Genomic DNA, 16841 nt, shown 5'->3' with positions numbered 1-16841 from the left:
CAAGCTACAACATTCTTTTATGACCCAAACTCTATAAAGCATGGGCATAGAGGGACCTTTTTTTTAATATCATAAAATGCAACTGTCTAAAACCAAAATCATGTCATATGCAATGGGAATATGCTAGAAGTTTTTCCAAAAAATGCAGTAATAAAGCAAGAATGCCCATTTTCCTCACTATTACATTCTATAGTTCTTCAAATGTTAGCAACAGTAATGAGATAAAAAGTAAAGTCAGAAATGGGCAAAGAGTAGATAAAACTATCCCTATTTGCTAATGGCAAAGTGGTATACTTGGAAAATCCTAAAGAATCAGCAAAGACACCAGTTGAGATTATACCTTCAGCAAAGTTGCAGACTATTAAGAAACAAAAAAAATAAATAAAATGGGATTCCTCTCCGATGACATCCTATGGAGTCTCAATTAGCAGTGAGTCCTCTTTAGCCGATATTTCTGGCTTGTTTTCTTATGTTATTTCCAGGGGAGAATCCTTTTATTGACACCATGGTAAGATGGAAAGAAGCTTGAATTTGACTTTTAACTCACTAAGTGTCCTATAGTAGCAGGTCAATTGATAACTCCAGGCCTCAGTTTTCCTATCCATAAAATAAAGAAGGTATAAATGTTAATCCCTGTCAGCTCTAACATTATGTGATTAACTTCTTTTCTTAGTGTTATATGCACAAATGGCCTCCAAATTTTAGGGAATAGTTTAGAATTCTAAATATGGCCAATGTGTTTCTGGAATATTCCTGAGAAAATGGAGGTGAAGGCCAAAGGTTGTAGAGCTTGGGAAGGGACTGGGGAGTGGAGATAGAAGACGTTTAGTCCAATTCCCTCATTTGGCAGATGAGGAAACTGAGGCCTAGAGTGGCAAAGAGACTTGCCAAAGGCAGGTAAGCATACATTGAATCAAGAAAATTAAAGAAAATGGTGATTGTTTGCTTTCCCAGGTGGAGGGGAAGCCCAAACAATCAGACCCATCATTAACTACTGGGAGAGAGGTAGACAACTACCAAAAGGCCATGACAAAAATGGCCAATGACATCCTGACCCTGCGTAGGCAAGTGAGCACACTGGAGACAGAAAACAATTCCCTTCGGAAACAGGTGACCACACAGGAGCAGATGGGTCATGCCTCTGCGGAAGATGAAGAGATGATAGGTGAGGAAATCTTGAGACCCTCCATGCAAGAAGACCCAGGAGCAGGAAGGTCCCTAGTCCTGGTTGTTTTGTTTTTGAGAGGGTGGGTAGATAGAAGGGGAAAGGGAGATGGAAGTTTGGCATCATTCTGCCATGATGGCAAGTGTTAATGATCTTTCCTACTTGGACAGCATTGAGGTTCTGTGTTCAGGGCTGGAACCTTCCAACCCCTCGATAATGAGGCCTGTATTTGCGGGGAAGAGGGATCCTGGGGAAGACCAATTTGTCCTAGGGATGAGAAGGGAGAGGGGGCTTTACCAAAGTGAGCCCAACAGCAGAAGTTCTTTATCTTTTGACCTGGTCTGTTGGATCTATACAGACCCCAACTAAACAAGACTTTGGGATGGCTGAGGCTTGTTTGGGCTGGCACTGCTCATTAAGCTATTCCCCCCCTCACCCTGCCCCCACAGCAAATATGAAGCAAAGACTTTCCAATAGCACCATGGAAATGAAGAGGTTGAAGGATAGGGTGCAGCAGCTGCAGAACGAGTTAATTCGGGTGAGTGGGATCTTACAAAGCAGGGAAACAAGAAGTGGGTGGGACGAGGAAGGGGAGGGTAAAAAATTGAGGCTGGGGGGCAAAGTGGGGAGGCAAGGGGGGAAGTATCAGACCATGTGGGGGCCAAGATAGGGGGATGCCAGTGGATGGTTTCCAGTGTTTCTCTCTGTACCAAAACTCCCCTAACCCCTACCCCACCATCTTTACAGAAAAATGATCGGGAGAAGGACCTGTTGCTAATCCAGCAGTCTCACCAGCAGCAGCAGCACAATTTGAAGCGGTACCAGGACAAGCTGCAGAAAATGAAGGGGCTAGAGCAAACTGTGAAGAACCAGGAGAAGGTGGGCTTGGCTGTGGGTCAGGCACACAGGGATGAGACAGTGGTCCAGGACCAGAGTGCCTTCAAGTCAACTCCCCCACAAAAAAACCAATTAGCCAGAGAAAGCTCATCGAGGAGGGATGATTTTAAAGGCAGACGGAGCAAATGGGAATTCCATCATGGACAGATTGGACTGGGTGGCCACTAGGGTCCCTTTGAACTCTGAAATTTTGTGGTTTTAGAAGGTAGCTTGGCACAGTAAATATATGTGTGTATATGTGTATATCTATATATAGATATATATCTCACCATATCTAGGAAATTAGAAGTCAGGGTCTAGTCAACTGAAGGGCCACATTTGAGTACCTAGAGGGCCACTTGTGGCCTCGAGTCCTCAGGTTTCCCACCTCTGGACTAGTCCTTGGAAAAGTCCCTTCCCATCTCAGACCACTGTTTCCTCAACTGTAAAACAAAAGTTTTTTCCTATTTAGACTAGAAGAAGAGTCCTTATATTTTTTTGTGCCAAAGACTCTTTTGGCAGTATGGTGAAGTCAATGTACCCCTTCTCAGAATACTGTTTTAAAATGCATAAAATACATAGGAATTCAAAAGAAGCCAATTAAATATTAGAGTACAGTTATCAAAGTTTTCAGCAAGTTCATAGATGCCAGTGCCATCACTAATACCTGGGTCTCCTTTCCTGGGCCCTGAGCAAGAATGAGAGAAGGTGAAGAGAGAGCAGCCCACATTCTTGGGAAGCTGGTATAACTGAGGAGGTGAGACTCTAGTTCTCCCCCACATGCAAACAGGTGGTTTCCTCACCCTGCAGTCCCACACAAAGGTACCAAAAGTGAGATTCTTTACCCGATAGGGTGCACAGAGCTCTGGGTCTCTGCCCTTATGCCTGATTTGTTGTTGCACACACTCTCGGGGACCGAAGAGTGACCTTAGTGAGGAAAACAATCAGCAAGCAGTCTGGACTTCAAAACCCTCCATAGAGATCACAAGGGCATTGTGATGAGGAAAATATGTTAACCTTGGACACCTGGATTAGATGAAGTTTGCCAAACTGGTTAGGATCAGGAGAGCCTTGCACTCCTTACCTAAATGAAAGCTGCCTAGATCAGTCATTGAGGTCCATAGGAACTCCCCATACGTAGGCTGGTCAGTGGTCAAGTGTAAAAGCATTTCTGTCAACCCTCACAGATTCACACAGGAAACAAAGCAGAGACCACTACAGTCCAGGACATAAGCAGGTGTCAAAAGGAGACAGGCAGACAATGAGGATTCATTATTGCTGTTCTTACCTACAAACTCAACTCTGTGCTAGACCTGGGCAGCATCCCCCAGATCCATCAAAATAAATACTTCACATTTCTATAGCACTTTAGAGTTTACAAAGTAATTTTCTCACACTACTTCCTATGAGGTAGGTAGAGAAGACTTTGTTGTTGTTCAGTTGTTTCAATTATGTCCGATTCTCCTTGACCCCATTGGGGTTTTCTTGGCAAAGACACTCTGGTGGCTTGCCATTCGCTTCTCCAGCTCATTTTATAAAAAAGGAAACTGAGGCAGACAGCATTAAGTGACTTGCCCAGGGTCACCTTGCTAGCAAGTATCTGAGGTCAAATTCAAACTCAGGTCCTCCTAACTCCAATTCCAGTCCTCTATCCACTGCACCACCTAGGTGCTAGGTTACCTAACTAATAAGAGGTGGAAACAGGACTCATTTAAAGGTCTCAGGACTCTGTCTGATCTCTCTATGTCCCTTCTCTCTATGTTGCTTTTCATTAGGCCATTTTAAACTTGGAAACTTTTTTTTTAAATTGATATCAATATAATTTGCCTTACTTTGCAAAACTCTATTTGACTTTATGTATTTAAAACTATGATTCTGAAAAGGGAGTCCACAGGCTTCACCAGACTACCAAAGGGGTTCTTGACACAGGAAAGGTTAAGAATGTCTGATCTAGGTTCAGACAAAGAAAGAAAAGACAAATAACCCAGAGCCCTCTTCAACTCCAACTAAGTGGCACCTCTTAACTGATTCACATCTCCCCATTCTTTTCCTTCTCTCTGCCCTGCAGGTGATTCAAACAATGGAAAAGATCTTGGAAGACAAAGTAAATCGACCATCCAGGGAAAGATCTGATACAATGCCATCAACACTGGGGCGGCCTCTGGGAAAGCACACCGGTAAGTCATGTGAATTCTGAACAATTTATTTTGATTCGACAATTATTCATCTTGAACCACTATGCACAAGTTCCTGGGATAGACCCTGAGGGGGACATAAAAATGAAGAAGATAAGGGATCTGCCTTCAAGAAGCTTAAAATCTAGAAAGGGGGCCCACCCCAAGATTCATGGCCACTATCCTGAAACAGCCCAGAAAGCCAAATAGTCATCTCTGGCAACCTATGTCAATGAAACACACCAGTAACACACCTAAACCCCAAGCCTGTTTCTCTTTAACTTATCCCATTAATAAGTCTTCACTGAGTACAATTTGTGTACTCAGTACTATGGAGACATAGAGCCTTCCTCAACTGATCCCAATTGGGTCAAGGGGATTATAGCATGATCTCAAAAGCACAATATCTTCCAGGTCATTCTTCTCTGGGTGCTCTCTAATTTAGCAATGTTCTACCCAAAATATGGCAACCTAAGCTGAACATAGTGCTACAGGAGGGCAGCTACTTAAAGCATTGTACTGGGAGTCAGAAAGATCTGAATTCAAATCCTGCCTCATACATACTCTGTGTGACTTTGGACAAGTTAATTGACCTCTTTGGGAGTCAGTTTTCTCATCTTTAAAATGAGGGGGTGGACTCGATGATCTCTAAGGTGACTTCAGGTTTCAATTCTATGATTCTATGAGTTTGTGGTCTGCCTTGAGCAGAGTCTACTGGGGAATCATTATTTATCTCTTATCCAGATACTTCCCTCCCTTACTGCAGTCTAAGATCAAGTTAGCTTTGAGAGCCACCACATTGTACTACAGCTTTCCATTCATTGAAACCCCCAGGTCTTTTTTCAGACAAACTAATCTCTCATCATCCTTCCCCAGTTGTGCTCTTGTGACATTGACTTTTTGAATCCAAGTACAAGACTTTTTATATTTATCCCTGTTATAATTAATCTGGTTCTTGATCTGGCTTAAAACTCTACCCTGGTGGGGGAAATCTTATTGAAAAGCATTCTATCTCAGCCTAGCAGAAGAAAGCGAATCCCTCTTCCACTTCCAGTCTTGGAAAATTTTAATACACCTACCATGTCACCTCTAAATCTCTAGATACCTCATTTGGCATAAATTCATGACTATCCTGACTGCTTTTCTTGGGTATTCTCCAATCTTTCATTGTCCTTCCTAAAATGAAAATGCTCCCTCTCCCCCTTCCCCCACAACTGAACCTAATACTCCAGGTGTGGTCTGACCAAGGGAGGGTATGGCAGGACCATCACTATGGGACTTGTGCCTTGCTTAATATAGCATAAATGCTTATTTCTTCCCCCTCCCCCACTTCTTAACCCAGGTGTAAAATCTTATATTTATCTAGAGGTGTGCTGGTAAATGTTTAACAGCTGGCTGTCTGGAAGGAAAAAAAAATGCCTAACCCACTTTTAAGTTTAATCAGCATTATTTATATTTTGCGCATCACTTTATTAGGTCTAGGCAACAAAACAATAAACCAAGCCCTGATTTGTAATGTTTACCAATTTCCAAAGTATACAGGCTTACAATGAAAATTTAACAATCAACTCTCTCTTGAGCCTATGCTCCAACAGAGCATTGCATTTATCCCTATTTAATGTCCCCTTATTAGATTCACTTCAGCTAGCTGAGCTTGTAAAGGTTTCTTCTGAATCCTGTCTCAATCATTCAGTAACTGAGCTATCCCTCTTTGTTCTGTGTCAGTCACAAATTTGATAAGCATGAGATCGTATATGGACAACTCTTCCTTCAGAGAAAAAGGCCCTGCAGAGTGATATATTCATGAGAATATTTGTGTCACCTCAGACTACAGAGGAATTCTGTTTATTCCTATATTTATATTTAAATTAAATTAGATTTAAAAATTAAATTAAATATAAATATATTTGAATTTTAACTAAATTAGGATTTTTAATTTAATATTTAAATTTACCTGGGTTTAGACCCAGCCACGGTGAGCCAACAGGCAAGCATCTTCATCCTTTGACCTGGCCCTAAGGGGCCTATGAGCCAGTTAGCCCCTCCTTATCACTGGCACATTCAAACATACCTGAGGTCTACTTGTCCTAGCTCGGTGCATTTGTAAGAGGTTTTAGTGCCCTTTGTCTATTTTGATATAAAACCACAGAGCTCCTAACAACTGCTGGCAATCTATAACCAATTCTGTTCAGCAGATCAGCTTTGGGTCCTGGAATTAGAGCTAGAAGAGACCTCCAAGTTCCTTGGTTCTGCCCCCTTCCCCCTCATTTTGCAGAGGAGGAAACAGAGACCAAGAGACACGAAGTGACTTGCTGAGGGTCACAGGTGATGAATGTCTGTGAAAGGATTTGAATTGACTCCAAATCTTTTGTCCTATCCACCATGGCCTAGACTGAGTCGGCTGTCTGGGTTGCAGTTTTGTGTGGTGCTTCACGCAAACCAGGCCAGAGCAGGGAGCAGGTACAGCAACCAAGTAAGGAGAATGTGTCCTGTGCCCTTCTCTTGAGGGAATATGCCCATTAAATAATTTTGTATACTAACAATAAATCCTCAGCACAAACTGAGTAGGGACTGTCCTATTTTTATATTTGTATCCCTAGTGCTTACCACAGTGACTGGCACATAGCAGTACTGGCACATAGTATTTATTGATTAATGGATTAAATACAAGTTATGCCCAGATGCCATCCCAGGGCCATTTCAACAGAGACCTCCTTCCAAATGGACGTTGATTGAATATATTTGAATCACTTCTGATCTCACCTTGCTGTACTACTGTCTAGCCCAGGGGTGGGGAAACTGTGGCCTTCTAGCACCTTGGGTGTGACCTTTTGACTGAGTCCAAGTTTTACAGGACAAATCCTTTTATTAAGGGGATTTGTCTGTAAAGTTTGGATTCACTTCCACTATACTTGAAGACCTAGAGGGCTGCATGTGGTCTCAAGTCCACAGGTCCCCACCCCTGGTCTAGCTCTTTTCTCTCTATCTCCAGAAAATATTGTGAGCAGTTGCCAAATGCTTTGTTAAAAAATCTAGCTACCAACATCATTCCTCTTATCTACCGGTATAGGAACTCAAGAAACAAATTTAACAAACTTACAATATGTTCATTTTTTAAAATCACTTGCAAATCCTATTCTCTTCCCTTTGTTGAAAATTAGTGTAATGTTTTCTCTTCCTCAAAAGGATTTCTCATTCTTTTTGAAGAAAAACCCAACAGAGTATCATTAAATTTACCTGGGTAATCATAACCACTATTTCAGGATCTCGGATTACAATTTAGCCTCATAACTTAAATCTAGAAAGAAGAGTTGGACACCATCTTAGTATTTCTTGCTTTTCTTTGGTTCTAACTTCCTAATAGCCATTTGGGGTCTGTCTATTCCAGTTCAAGTATCATTCTCCTTGGCAGAGAAAATTGAAGTAAAATCAGAGTTAAATGGTTCTCCTTTCTCTCAATCATTTGTTTACCACTTAGGCAACTAGGTACACTGAGGCACTGGATAGAGAGCTGTAGTCAAGAAGACCCAAGTTCAAATCCATCCTCAAACAGTTACTAGCTATGTGACCCTGGACAAGCCATTTCACTTCTGTTTGCCTCAGTTTCCTCAAGTGTAAGATAGGGGTGATAACAGCACTTTCCTTGCAGGGTGGTTATGAAGATCAAATGAGATGATATTTGTAAAGCACTTAGCATAGTATCTGGCACATAGTAGGCTCTGTGTAAATGCTTATTCCCTTACCCTATTGTCTGATGCATGCTAAGAAGTAGTCCTCTTCCTTCTCTTTTTCCCAATAGTTGTATTGTTTTTTAGCTTCCCTTACATGCTTTAGCTTATTATAAGCTTTAGTATTTCTGACAACATCCCTTGCCATACTTTGGTGTCCATTCTCAATTACTTTCTCTTGCTTTGATCTTTGGCACATCCTTTAATAATCTAAGTGGCTCAGTGAGCACCTTGTGCATCCACATTGTTCTCTTTAAATAGAGTCCCCTTTTTCCTTCCTGATGGAATTGTTCCTGTTAGTGCCTTGAGAATTTCATTTTTGAGAACTTCCTTCTTCTTTGACTTTTCATGTAGAATTTTAATCCATTGGATCCTACCTGTCTTTCTCTGAACCCTTTGAAATGTGCTCTCTCAAAAGCTAGGGGACATGTTCCACTAGGATCATTATCACAAACTTGAAGATCTCCCTATTATTGCTTCAGCAATCAATCCTTCCTTGGTGATAAGAATCTAATCTGAGTGTTTCCTCTCTGCTTCTTTAACATCTTGCAGGATTATTTGCTTATTAGAGAGGTAGGACAGTTAAGCCTGAAAGCATCCAAGTCCCTGGGATTCAAATGGGTCATTGAAATGGCCAGCCTCAAATCATCTAGAACGCTATCCAGGCTACTCACAGTACATTGGAAGGCTTACTATTTAGGCTTACTATTTACTATTTAACCTGGCAGTCTATCAAGAATCATTGATTTTAAAGGCAAATACGTTCTTGGAGATCATTTAATCTAAATCCTTCATTCTACAGATGAGACTGAGGTTCAGAGAAAAGAAGTGATTTGCCCAAGGTTACCATGTAATAAATCAAGCAGAGTCAGGATGCAAACTCGGGGCACCAGATACCAAACTCAGTGGAATTCCTCTCCCCAACCCCACGTTGCCCTCTCTGTTCAGGATGAACTGGAAGAGAAGCTAGCGGCAAGGGAAGCAACTAGCACAGGATTGCAGCAACTTTTCATTTTTCGGATTTTCTCTTCCTCTTCCTCTCCCCACCCAACTCAATTCAATTCAGTAAACACATATTAGGTACCCACTATGTACAGACTAGGTGCTAGAAGAGTTAGGAAGTTTAGATCTTCAATAAATAAACATTTATTAAGCACCTACTATGTACTATGCATTCCTGGGTACAAGTACAAAGAATGAAACAAAGGCAACTCACACTGAGCTTACATCCTAATGGAGGACATAACAAGTATGTATAAAAATACATATATAGCACAAATAAAAAGTGAATATAAAAGCTAACGTGTACAGAAGCGTCCCCCATAAGGGAGTCTGGCTAGTTGGGAGAATCAGGAAAGGTTTCATACAGAAGATGCTGCCTGAGCTGGAGGGACTGGACGCATCAGAGGTAAGGAGGGAGTGCAGGTAAGACACTATCCCTGTCCTCATGGAACTTATAGTCCAGCAGGAGATGATAATACATGCTCAAAGAACTCAAAGACATCATCAAACTTCAGTGTGTTAGGAAGGTATGAGTGAATTGCCGTGTTAGGTCCCTCCTAGCCACTCTTCTCTCCCCAGGCCCCATGGGGGAGAGTGTGCCCTTTGACTTTTACTCCATATTGCTGGCCGAGAACGCAAGGCTGCGGAGTGAGTTGGATAAAACCCGCCACCAGTCTTCCCCCATCATCCTGCAGCAGCAAGCCCTACCGGTAAGAACCCGGGCTGCCAATTCACAAGCATGCTTTTGCATCATCCTTTGCATGCGGACTCACCTGCTCCAAGCCCTCAAACTCCCATTCAGAGTAGGGAGAGATAAGCTGCATGCAGCCAATCACTGTCCAGTCCAAAGTCAATCACAGGAAAGGGCAGATATGCCAAAATGCTGGGACAGGGAGCCTGACCAGGCATGTGTGGAAACTCTAGGGCTACCTCAGAGGTGAGGAAAAATGGGATTATAGCCTTGCTTGCCAGGTTAGTTCTCTAATCCTGTTACAATTTCCAGTTGCTTCCACCATTCTGCATGACCATTCTCCCTGTGCATGTCCCTCTATTTTCACCAAGAGAGCAAAGGGTCCTTTCAAACTAGGGTCAGTCATTTACTAGGTTGGGCAATTATTCACCAGGTAACCTGAGACTGCCTATAGTGCCCCATGAACTCCTGATGCAGTCTGGGTGACAGGAGTAGGTCAAGGTTTTTTACCTTGATTTTATAGAAGTCTCCTAGAATCCTCAGCTGACTTCCAGCTTTTGGACAGAGCTGGTTTCCTCCCATAAGTGTGTGTGTGTGTGTGTGTGTGTGTGTGTGTGTGTGTGAAGTGTATAGCTCTATCCACTGTGTGGTGGTCAGAGTAGATACAGTGGCTCCACTTGAGGGCTTCACTTTCTGCCTTGTCCCAGGGTCCTGCACCAAAGGATGACTCAACCCCCGGACCACCATTTCCCATCCTCCCCACACCCTATCCTCAACATCCCCATCCCCTCCTCCAAATCCATTCAGGGAAACCAATAGAAGCTTCATGTAGAGGCTTGAGCTTCCACTCCCTGGGCCACACACCCAGTCTTCTTCACACCAGCTCTCTCCAGTACTCTCCTTCCCCTTCCTGACATCTCCTGGGATCCCTGGGGAGACTTGGAGAACCCTTTCTCCACAGTCCCAGGAGAACCCTGGAGAGAAGGGAGCAGCCAGAGACTTGGCAGAGAGGCTGCAAGAGACAGATCAGTCAACCTACTCATCACACCTGGGGAGTCTACTTAGACAGGTGGGTGCCTTTGACCTGAGTGATTCATTCTGTTCATTTTCAGCTTCCATGGCACTTACATAGATGGATATTTCCCTCTAACCTAGCCTGCCACATGCAAAGGGCTGAAGCTGAACAGCATATTAGCTCTAGGGCAAGGGGTTTCTTTACTTCACAATGGGCCCTTCTTTGGACAAACCTAATACATACTGAACTTCTACTTCTGTAACAGATAAATAAGGTCAGAATGTAGAAAGATTCTTTGCTTTACTAAACGATTCTTCACTTTACATAAGCGTTTGGCACAGGATTCCTTTAAATAGTCAGCTCAAGTACATTTAAAATGACATGATTTATGGAAATGGGATTTATTTTTTAAATTAAATTATATATTTTTAATTAAGAAACATCTATTTTCTCTCCCTCCTATCTCCTCTGCCTCTGGAGGAAAAGGAAAAGAAAAACTTTTGTAACACACTGTATCAATAAGCACCCCAACATACACAGGGGGGGCCTGCTATCACAGGTTCTTAGATCAGCATTCATAAAAGGAAAGCAGCTTTTAAGGGGTTAACAATCACTTTAATCAAGCACATGTATCATTCCTTTACCCAAGAACATATATCAATCACATAGTTCAGGAGAATGAGCACCCTGAACTTCAAAGAAAATATAGAGAAATTAAAAGTTAACAGACATGGCTTCCTCTGCCTGAATTCAACAGATAGTCCAACTGTCTAACCATAGTTACCAGAGAGGGAAGCATTAACATCTGGATTTTCAAAGCTGGGAGGCTCCTTAAAGCGGCTTCCCAGAGTGTCAACCAGCCTCAAACCTTCTTACAAAAACTAAACCCCAAAGTAAAACCTCACCCTTAGAGTATTTTTATACTATATTTATAGTATAAATACACTTTTTAGAGTCAAAGGGCATAACCCTCTGACCCAGTGCCTCAATAGAAAAAACAAAAGGTACTTGGGACCCTCCCATAAAACAACTCCCCTAATAAAGTTTCAATGGGCAGGCCCATCAAGAGGTGAGAAAGATCTTCTTTAATCACATTATTCAATCAGAGGCACTTTTAGTAAAACAAAAACAGCAAAAAAGATCCTAATTTGATTGCCATCACACTCCACCCCTCCAAGATCCTTGGCCTTACAATCTAAAGGGCCATGGATCCTGAAACAAACAGAGGCATTAAACTTCTTGATTATACTAAAACAAAAACAACAAAAGATCCTACTTTGCTTGCCCTTACACACATACATATGGTGAGGCCAAACAAATTTCCAAATTGACCAAATACAAAAAATGCATATCTTCTTCTGAAGTCAATTCCACATATACTACAAAATAGACTTCTCAGTCTGTCAGGATGCTTGGCATTGCTTTGGACTCTAGAGTCAGGATCAGAGACCGTTCTTTATTGCCAGGGAAGGGGGTGGTCTCCATGGAGGGGAGAAGTGTAAGCAATGGAAAAGAAACAATGGAAAAAAAATCTGCCTAAAGCAGATTTCGGATGGGAGGGATGCCATTCATAACCAATCAGTCCCATCACCCAATGGCACCTATCCAGGATCCAGGACCTTACTCCCCCTCTTTCTCTCTCTCCCAGGAAGAGAGAAGATTCTCTCCCCTATTCACTGATCCCCAACCAAGAAATATGCCATCATTCCATCAAACCCCAGCACATGAAGAGAGAGATAGGACTGTTCTCTTGCAGTCCACAGCATCCTAATAGAACAATATGTAGTCCTTAACTCAGATCCTAATAATATAGAATCTATGACCATTTGAACAAGAGATGCTCTAACCAAAGCTTCCTTTTACACTCGCTAAAGGGTTAACAGAGTATAAACAAACAAAATATTTAAGATTTATTGGGACTCAGTTAACCTAAGAGAAGAAACTGTTTTCTAGCACATAAAAGCCTTTATTTGTGCTTCATACAATCGACACCTCGATCAACCACCATTCTTATTGGTCCATTAAAGCAATCCTTTTAGCGACCTTTGCATGGCAATATTTCGGTATTCTAGATCAAATCTGCATTTTAAAATGTTCTATAATTTAATTTTTCACAGATTTAGGTTAATTCCCCTGATATGAATGCAAATTAATTATGTTTGTCTATCTTTCTCTAGACCTCTTTCTAGGCTACCTTCCCCCTCATTCGTTAAGCCATTCTGTGTTATCTTCTCCAGAGCTAAAACTGGGTTAGAGTAAACCTTCAGTTTTAAGAGAACTTCTTTTCTTGAACAGAGTTCTTGGTAACCAGAACAATGAAATATTTTTAATGTGAGTCATTTCCTGAGCTATATCTTCCAGGATTCTTAACAGGTTGGTTATGCAGACCCCCTTTCTATAGGCAATTTGTTCTACCAGGATTTTATTTGTAACAGTCCCTTGCATAGCATTTTATACTTTCCAATGCTCTTTCCTATCCATTGTCATATTTGTCATGCCCTTCCCTGAGGTAGGCAGAGTAGGATTCTATAGATGAGACAACTAAAATAAAGAGAGATCAGATGATTTGCCCAAAGTCATCCAGTAGATCACTGTGGAACATAGTACACATGGAAGGGGTGCTAAATATGGGATTGGATTTGAAGGCTGGCTCTATCCCTAAGAACTCAGGCAATCTGGATGTCAGTTTCCTCATTTCAAGCACTAGAGGGTTGGGCTAGGTGATCTCTGACAAATCTAATTTCTATGATCCCAAGTTACAACTTCAGGCCTTCATCCTCACTTTCAGGGTCATGAAGGCTCAGCAGTGGGGCATGGTTAGGTCACCTCACAACCAGGGCACCATTCTTTACTTGTTTTCAAAAATGACTTACTTTCTGTTCCATGTGTTACATGAGTTTCACAGAGGTCAATGGGTAACTTCTGTCTGGCCAGGATTCAGTTTACTTCAAGTGTATAATGGGATTATAATAGTGTGGTTCCCCTACTGGCCAGATTTGTGCTTTTGCCAACAGGACTTCCTCTCCGGCACCTCAGACAAACTCAATCTTATGGCCAAATTGGAGAGCGCTCAAAATCGTATTCAGATTTTGGAGAGAGAGGTAGGTGAGACTAAAGTTCCTGATGGAGTATTCCTCAATAATCCATGGAAAACAAGGCTCTAGAGAACTGTAGGACAAGGGTAAAGAATGTAATATGGTCTATCAACCCCTCTGTACCTCAATTTCCAAGTATGCAAAATGAAGCGGTTAAACTCAGTGATCATTGGGTTTTCTTCCAGCTCTAAATCTGTGGTCCTATGATATAAGAAACAATACAACAGAAGGGAAACTAAGTTATTTAGTCAACGAATAATCAGCTTCCTATTATCTTGAATGGAGCCCATGGTTCCAAGAGCTTGGGGCAGGGCCTTTTTCATGGACTCAAAAAGTCATAGGAGTGTAGGATTTGGAGTTGGAATCCCACCTCCCCTTCCCCAGTCTCTATCTCAGCCACCACTATGAGCCCTAACATCTATCCCAGGTGGGGAGGAGGGAGGTGTAGCCCCTGAGAAAGCACTAGATTCCTTATTTTCTGTACCATCCCCATTGGCCAGCCCCCTCTGTCATGGGCCCAGCAGCCCTGATGCCCCTATTCATCCCTATCTGTGACTATAGCTGGAAGATTCAGCTCGGCGCTGGGGACAAGAAAAACAAGACCTGACCTTGAAGCTGATGGAACGAGACCATGGCTTTATACCTGGCTCCAGTCCTATGTTGACAGAACACCAAGTGAGTAACCTCAGGGATCCCTGGGGTGAGGGTGAAAAGAACAGGGAGGTGTCTCACCTGGCCAGTCTGTGAGAGCCATTTCTGGGGGCTCAACCTGGGAAAGAATGTGGACTAGCAGTAAGGAAGGAAGCCCCACTTCCAATATTGGTTCTGTCACTAATTCTCTATGTGATATTTATCACATTCCTTCTTTTGTGAACCTCAGTTTTCTCATCTCTAAAACAGAGATCATCATTCTCACCATCACCACATCATCATTGTCTTCCCAAGAGGCAGTTGGCTCTAAGACTGGCCTTGCGCAACACTACCTGAATGCTGAATGGCTGTGTCAGGGGAACAGAGAGGGATCGGTTCCCCAGGGGACCTCAAAGATCACCTAATTCACCCCATACCCTTTTCAATAGCTGAAAAGTATCATGTCACAATGGATTTAGATACAGGAGGCCTGCCTCAGACACCTACTGCCCCAGACACATACTTAGATGGACAATTCTTTTAACCTCTTAGAACCTCAGATTCTTGTAAATCATGTGAACATAGGCTTGTTATGAGGATGGTGTTTTATCAGACTTAAAGTGCTCTTGAAATGTGAGTTATGATGTTGAGGGAGCTAAGAACATCTGTCTAGGTATCCATGACTCCGCCCCAAGGAGGAAAGAGCTGAGATTTCTCAGAATTCTGATTCTGTCCAGAATACTAATAGGCAAGGATGGGACTGACTTCAGGAAAAGCAGAGGGAAGTAGTCAAATGAACTGAGAGGCCCTGGATAGTGCTGTCTACCCAGAAAATCCCCCCACCTTCTTCTAGGGCTTCTTCCTTGAGGTTCATTCTGGTTCTTTCTAAGTAGCTCTTTTTTAATCCTATACACATACACACACAAACACACACAGATACACACACAAACACACACACACATACATACATACACACACACACACACACACACACACACACACAGCTCTACCTTAGCCAGAGTAACCATGGATACACCCATGACAGGCCAAAGAAGGGCAGCCTGAAGGCCATGGCCAGTTGTAGAGAGAGAGTAAAAAGCAAGAGGAATTTCCATCAATCCATGACTTCCTGAAGAGGGGATAATGAAGGAAGGAAGGAAGAGAGAAAGAGAAAGGAGAGAAAGAAAAAAGAAATTAATAAAATGGAAGGAAAAATATGGGGAGAGAGAGAGAGGCAGTCCCTTGTAGGGATTGCTTAATTCATTGTATCCATGTCCCTGGCACCTAGTACAGTGCCTGGCATATAGCAGAGACTCAACAAAGACTTGTTGATTGATAGATATTACATATACAAGCATACATGTGTGTATGTGTATGTATATATATATATATATATAAATATGGAAAATCCAACTATTAATTGATCAAACTGTCTTTTAGTCAAATAAAAGAACAGATATCAATAGTGTGTGTGTGTCCACATCCATGTACACATGTAGACACCTTCTTAAAGAGCCCATGGCTAGCCCCTCAAGTAGGCTCCTGGCCAGGTGACCCCTGAGATCTCCATCCCTCTTCCATCCCTATTAGATTCCATGATTCATAGGATTTTGAGCCGATAAAGACCTCAGAGTTCATCCATTCCAATCTTCTCGTTTTACAGATGAAGAACCAGAAGTCCAAGAAGTAGAAATGACTAACCCAGGGTCACCAAAGTAAGTAGTCAAGCCAAGTTCGAGACCCAGGTGTCCCAACTCCAAGCCCAGAGTTCTTTCCATTTTGCCACTGTCTCTGATGCTCACTGACCCCACAGTGAAGAGTAGGGGGTCACACAGCACATGGCTGGTCCCAATAGATGTGCATGGATAATACCAGAAGTGGGAGAAGCAGATAGATGAACAGTCCCAAGAGCACTGAAGGATACATACATTTACTCCCACAGTCTCCGTACATATCCCCGCTGCCCTAGTATTCCTCAGTGACCCGTCCTGGCTCAGTGGGCTGGGTTAAGTCTTTGCAGGGGGTGGTTAGAAACCAGCAGAAAGGACCCATTTCTGGAACCTTCATGATCTGCATGAGGTCCCCCTTACTTTGTCTTATATACAGAGGAGTCCTACGGACTATACGACTTTCAAAGAGCCGCAAAAATAGGATCCGTTATCGCTCCATCCAGAACCTGACCCGGAAAAGCCAACGAAAATAGAAGGGAAACCTCCCTGATCAGACCACAGAAACAGGCCTACCATTGGATTCTTCTCCTGGAATCAGATCCCTAACAACTTTATTAAATGCATAAAGCTTGGTGAGTGTCCATGGTCTATTGATGAAGCCACACCAGCCCTGGCAATATCCCCACTCCTAGATTTTCTCCCTCTCCCACCCACAGTCACTTCCTTCCTAGGTTTCTCTCCTAGAACCCCAGCCCAGAATCTCTATGGGTCAGAGAGCTGGAAGATTGGTTAAAG

At 42.6% G+C, this 16841-nt stretch overlaps 1 protein-coding gene across 4 annotated transcripts in view; it reads left to right on the top strand.

Moving 5' to 3' along the window:
* The window catches only part of CCDC33 (coiled-coil domain containing 33), a 204134-nt gene extending 187456 nt beyond the window's left edge, over positions 1 to 16678 (top strand). For 2 of the 4 annotated variants that reach the window (XM_072628381.1, XM_072628378.1), the window contains 10 exons: positions 955 to 1165; positions 1615 to 1703; positions 1913 to 2044; positions 4110 to 4218; positions 9525 to 9655; positions 10598 to 10705; positions 13666 to 13752; positions 14308 to 14421; positions 16040 to 16091; positions 16483 to 16678. In XM_072628381.1, the coding sequence (XP_072484482.1) occupies positions 955 to 1165; positions 1615 to 1703; positions 1913 to 2044; positions 4110 to 4218; positions 9525 to 9655; positions 10598 to 10705; positions 13666 to 13752; positions 14308 to 14421; positions 16040 to 16066 (1008 nt within the window). In that variant the 3' untranslated portion in view covers positions 16067 to 16091; positions 16483 to 16678. The remainder of the gene's footprint in view (positions 1 to 954; positions 1166 to 1614; positions 1704 to 1912; positions 2045 to 4109; positions 4219 to 9524; positions 9656 to 10597; positions 10706 to 13665; positions 13753 to 14307; positions 14422 to 16039; positions 16092 to 16482) is intronic. The other 2 variants (XM_072628379.1, XM_072628380.1) reach the window with 2 other exon arrangements.
* Positions 16679 to 16841: the final 163 nt, after the last annotated feature.

The sequence above is a fragment of the Notamacropus eugenii genome, chromosome 1 (assembly GCF_028372415.1).
Source record: "Notamacropus eugenii isolate mMacEug1 chromosome 1, mMacEug1.pri_v2, whole genome shotgun sequence".
Classification (NCBI taxonomy): Eukaryota; Metazoa; Chordata; class Mammalia; order Diprotodontia; family Macropodidae; genus Notamacropus; species Notamacropus eugenii.
Note: the sequence above shows the minus strand (reverse complement) of the source record. Positions and strands in the feature narration are given on the sequence as shown.